General features: G+C 40.7%; 1 protein-coding gene across 1 annotated transcript in view; it reads right to left on the bottom strand.

Moving 5' to 3' along the window:
* FKBP1B (FKBP prolyl isomerase 1B) overlaps positions 1–6,000 on the bottom strand; it is a 46,108-nt gene that overhangs the window by 3,871 nt on the left and 36,237 nt on the right. The window contains exon 3 of the mRNA XM_027897483.1: positions 29–141. Within this exon, the coding sequence (XP_027753284.1) occupies positions 29–141 (113 nt within the window). The remainder of the gene's footprint in view (positions 1–28; positions 142–6,000) is intronic.

Here is a 6,000-nt window from a genome sequence, read left to right as displayed (position 1 = left end):
CCCAAGTCCCAGAATCATTGCTTTGTACCTGTGTAACACCTTCTTCAAATCCTTTGATGACTTCTTGCCTGCCAATCTTGAACCTGAAAGGCTTGTTTCTGTCTCTGGAGGAATCAAACTTCTTTCCATTTTGTAGCATTCCTGCCAAAACAAGACACACAGTTTCAACCTGAGCTACAACTAATCTGAGATAATTTACGTGGTGGAGGAGAGGGAAGGAGTGAAAAATTAATGCCTTGGTCACATCAGGTGCTCATTTCCATTTTCACTTTCAAGCCTCATCTGAAACAGATAAGGCAGGAGGGTCAATTGCAGTGGTACCAAATTGTTACATTTTCCTTCCTGTAATTTAGGCTCTAAAATAGAAATATATTATTTTTATTATTCTCAATGCAAGAGGTTGTAACGCATATTGTACCAAATGCTGCACAGATATGCAGAAGAGCTGTTGGTCACACAGTGGAGCTCCCTGTTTAAGTGGATAAAACCAGGCAAGGAACAAGTGGTGAGCAGCAGGAGAGAGAATCCCAATGCAGGTGACTGATACAGGCCTGCCCCTAAACACCAAAAGGCTCCCTGAAACAAACCTACAGACAAAGAACCCAAATGTAACATAGTTTACTTTTTTACTTAGTTTACTTTTTGTTAAATGCTTACCATTTATTTTGAGGTTTCTTTTAACAGCCTGAGTAACTGAAGGGGACAGTCCTTGCAAGTTACCTTGTGGAGTAACCTGGGGCTGCTGTCCCACGGCTCAGCACAACCACCAGGAGCTTCCCCCCCGCTTCAAAAGGTAGGGATGTAAACTCAGGTTTGAGAACTCTTGAGCCAAATTGCTGCCAATTAAATATCTGCAAATACTGAGCAGCTCCTTTGACTTGGTCCTGCAGATTTATACCAGAACAACTTGGAGGAATATTTGGTACCTTGGACTATTTACCTTCCCTGCTGATTTACTCAGGAGCACCAGAATAACGTGTGTTACACAAATGGGGCCGTTCCACACCAGGTGTGTAAACCCCCCCCACAACATGACAACTGCACATGCTCCTCCTCATGCTGAAAGAACAGAAGAGACTCTGCAGACACAAATACGAAAATGGCAAAGACATTTATATGGATGTTCTGCTACCCTCATTCTTTATATTTTCATTCAGCCCCAAGAGACGGTCATGGAACACGTTATTTGTTCCTCTGGATGGGCACAATTCTGATTCAACCCATGGGTTTGGACACATGCCCAGATTCTCCAACAAATGCATAAACCATCACAGAGCACTACATGATTGGCTATTCTCATTCCCTTTTCAAACAGTGGATAATTATGGCAGCTTTCAACTTAAAAGTACCTGGTAATTGCTTTTTCAAAGTGTTATGCTCTGGATATTGAAAGGTTGGGCTGATATTTATGCAACGGAATAAATCCTCTTTCTGTAGTGTTGTAGTGCCAGTGCTCTGGGCATACTCATGACTCCCCTGTGCAAGGGGCTGGACAAAGATAAATTCATTAATCTGACAAAGTCTCTGGTTGAAAAGAACATTACTCAGTCCAGCTTTGACAGAAAATGCTGAGAAACAGTGTCTTTAAGATCCAATATGAAAAATACAGTCTTACTAGTTTCTTTCCATTAAAGTAGTTATATTAATAGATCAGGTTGATGCACAAGTTTTATTTTTCAGTGAAAATCATCAGTTATTGTACAAACAACAAAAAAAGGCACATTTTGCTTGCTTAAGAGGTCTGTGCTATGAATCAAAGGTAAACATGAAGAAAAACAAAGACTTAAAAGGTAGAATTCCTTTTATCAACCCTTAGGCTTCTAAGATGTAGTCAGCTACTTCTGAACTAATTACTATGCTTACCTGTGTAATCAAGTGAGATAAACATGCACTCTCAGGGGGCAATTCATCTAACCAAATCTAGGGATTTACATAAGAACATTATAAATCACACTCTAGCACTGCCTATTTGTTTGCAATGCATAAAGGGAAATCCAAACAACTACCTCAGACATAGATGTCCCCAAATTCACTAGTAGTTACATCAGTGGTAATGGCACTCTAGACTTGCAGTCATGAGCACACAGTATTTGATCATTCCAGTGAGGTTCACTGTCTAGATATTTTATAGCAGTATTAAAAACAAATGCCATATTAAGGCAAATTAGCCTTTGGCCAAGTCCAGCATTGGTCAAAGCTGGTCCTTCAGAGACACCTAGGTGTGTGTATAAGGCTTTGGGAAGAAAATTATGGAAAAACCTGCCCGTAAGGAATGTTCCATAACCATCACCGTTAGTGCTTGTCATAGCCCTGAAGTCTTTCACAGTAAAATAATGAAGCATTGCATGTGTGCTTTGATGCAAGGGCATAGGATTACAGAATCACAGAATCAGTTAGGTTGGAGAAGACCTCTGAGGCCATTGATTCCAACCACTGACCAAACTGGCTGTCTGGGAGAAGAGGCTGACCCCCACTTGGCTACAACCTCCTTTCAGGTGGTTGTAGGGAGTGAGAAGGTCCCCCCTGAGCCTCCTCTTCTCCAGGCTGAGCCCCCCCAGCTCCCTCAGCTGCTCCCCACAGGACTTATCCTCCAGACCCTTCCCCAACTCCGTTGCTCTTCTCTGGACTCGCTCCAGCCCCTCAATGTCCTTCCTGAATTGAGGGGCCCAGAACTGGACACAGCACTCGAGGTGTGGCCTCACCAGTGCCCAGTACAGGGGGAAACACCCATATTATGGAATCTATCAGCTTAGTGATATCCCCAAACACCTCCACACAGGCTGGAAAGCCACACCACCTCCTGCACAAAGCTTTGCAGCTACAGACTAATGTGGATTCATTTGTAATATGGAAATCCAGCCTGCATATGGGGGAGGGCAGGCAGGGAGAAGCAGCTCTGGGGGAACTCTCAGGAATATCATATAATCCTTTTTGAAGTATTTGATCTTAAATTTAAATGACAGTCCTTCCTCACAGCAATTTTATTTTTAAACATATCATAAAACCTTATGATTCTATGAAATGGAAGGAGACTATTGCAGAATCCCAGTATTTAATAGTTTTAATATTAAAACTTGGTACTGTCATTGCAGTTTGCACATTTAAAGCAGTATGCAAACATTAATTACTCTTCACATTAGCCCAAGGAGGTAAAGAAGATATTTATTATAAAATAGCCTCAGTCTGGAAGTTCAGATTCAGATGCAAAGTTCCACAACACTTTAGTATGCATTCACCTCATTTTGTAACTAAATCCTATTAAAACACTTAGCTTAAAGCTCTGATGGTTTACTAAACACCCCACATCACACCAGTGGCAGAATCAGAATTAACTCTTCAGAGATTCTGACAACAGCTCCTGGACAATGTTTCCCATTTAAAATAACATTTCCATCTGCCCACGAGCTTACTAGTCTGATATCTCATATAAAAACTTACTCATTTCACTATCAAAAGCCTACAGAAGATGTGCTAGGCCTTGTAGAAGAAAACAGGCTTTTCTATATTTACAGCAGCATCCTATTTTCAGCAACAGCCGAAGATCCATGAATTCAGAAATGTAACCTCCTCTGTCATCACCTCACTGCTTTTGGAGGACAACTCGGGATTCAAAGACTCAGATGTGTCTGCATCTGCTGAAGCTCTGGCAGGAGGGTCAGTTTTTATATGAGTGCCCTTTAAATGCACATCTAGACTAGAAATGAGTCAGAGTCCCCATGTGCCCCGGAGAAGTTCCGATACAGATTTAGATCTGAACTTTAGATCTTTTTTATCTTGATTTCTGAGAGTTAGAGTCCACTACTCAGGCTCCTGGGAGCTAAAACAGCACAGTGCTTTATTTTCTTTCTTGCTAATGCATCAATTGATTTTTTTTTTTTTTTTGGTGGAAAAAATTGATTTAGTTAATATTCTTCAAGAAGGACGGATGCCCATCTTCAGCCTGTGTCTTTATCTATCTAACAGCAAGGAGAAAAAACTCCACAATCTGGCACTCAATAAAGACATTGTTTTGCAAAGTCAGAACAATCAATAAGACTTTTGATGGAGCAAGGACATCTAGAAGCCTATATGGTTACCTGTTCCCTTACATTTGATTCTGAAAGGTAACCATCATTGTATTAAAATCATTAATTGTACAAACTTGATTATGGGAATATGGTGTGGATTTGAAAACATTCTCATCTACAAGATGTCCTCATTGATAACTAGGTTTTAAAAATTAAGCATCTGTAGAAAAGGAGGTGTTTCAAATCAGGGGTCCTGCTGAATCCCTGAGGTTCAGCTCACTGAAGCTGCAGATCAAAGAGCAGATGAATCATTTTGTTAAAGGACATGACCAGGGATCCATCCAAACTGCCTAAGCTATAATGCCATTTGGGCTAAAACAGCAGTGAAAACAGAACTTCAGTCCAGGTTTAACACAAGTTATTACTTCTTAATAAAACACAGGTGTGTCTGCAGGTGTGTCTGCACTACCTTTTAACATGAATTAACTGAGGTCAGTTGACCTCAGCTAAGATCCCATTACTGAAGTCTGTTTCCTAAGGGGAGAGGGCTCATGACGCTGTCTGCACTTGCCTAATAACTTCTGAATCTTTGAGCCCATTTCAAGCCTGTTTGGCAGAGCGGTGGGGATCATACCAACACAAAGATCCTGTGCACGTAATAAAAAAAATCTGCATAGGAGGAAGAGCCTGTAAGTGCTTCTACCACGAGAAAGGTTCAATCTTTATTATCAGAGAAACTATTACTGAAGAGAGGTCAGGAATGGAAAGACCGGACCACAGTCTGTTTCTTTCTACTTCCTTTTCTTCCTTCATCTGAGAATGATTCAGCTGGGAATATTATCAACTACAGAACACAAATCCACAGAGCCAGCCCAGCTACTACACACCTAACACACCAACTGCAAAACCCTGCCCCAAACCATGGCCAAACTATTATCTATACAAAAGGTGGATGGAGAGAGAACACTGAAGGCCATCCACAGACAGTCTGTCAAGCTTATGTGCCTGAACCTGGAAAATCCATGTGTAAATTTCCCTCCTAATGTTATCTATCTCCAAGGCAGAAACTGTGCCTCTTACCTGTCATGTAGGCTACTTCTATGGTTAATGGAGAAAGAAAGGTATCTCCAAGATTGATTAATCCCACCTAGATTTAGATGTTAGGGCTGAAATAACCTCCTGGAACTGTTTATCATTCTCAGTCAACTACCTTACAGAAGTTAAAAAAGTTAAAAACATTCACTCCAAACACTAGACTGCCAGGTTTTTATAGGGCCCTAGTGAGGAGGTATTAACTCAGGCATCCATCCCTAAATGAAGAAGACCAAACTGCATCCCAGACTTCACTGACTCCAGTGTTTACTGAATTATTTGTCTTTGCAGCACTGACAAATTCTGGGAACCAGGAGATGGAGTTCCTAATCCAGACAAATCCCTTGATTTCACTATCCCTTCACAAATCCCTTGATTTGAACACTATCCTGTACAATGGGATTGACTTCTCTTGCAAGTATTGAGGGGATAAATTGAATTGAATTGAACTGAACAGGTGACTTTCAAAAAACAGCATCTTTCATCTGCAAAATATTCCATTCCCTTATTTTTTCTAACAGTGGTTACCTATGGAACATCAGGACAATACGTGCACTTGAAGACAGATATTTTCTGAGCACTTTTTGGCAGCAGAAAGAGGGGCAGATATTCAGAAGGTGTTTCTAGGACAATATCCTGTTTCATTTTATGTAGACCAGAGGCTCTTCATGACAAGGATTATATTCTGATGCCCTTTAATGCGATCACCTTGTAATAAATCTGTGCTCTTATGAACTTGTCATTTAGTTTGGTTCCTAGGACTCTCCAAGGCAGCATTTGCTGCAGTTAATGTTGCTGTGGGTTAAGAATTTTTGATCTCAAGTGTTTATTTTTTCTCATATGTCAAGATATGTTGATATTCTTTCAGGAGAATATCACAAAGGCTGGAAATTCTGATCTT

Source organism: Empidonax traillii, unplaced genomic scaffold, assembly GCF_003031625.1.
Source record: "Empidonax traillii isolate 1590-97213 ecotype Southwest subspecies unplaced genomic scaffold, ASM303162v1 scaffold543:size1229247, whole genome shotgun sequence".
NCBI lineage: Eukaryota > Metazoa > Chordata > Aves > Passeriformes > Tyrannidae > Empidonax > Empidonax traillii.
Note: the sequence above shows the minus strand (reverse complement) of the source record. Positions and strands in the feature narration are given on the sequence as shown.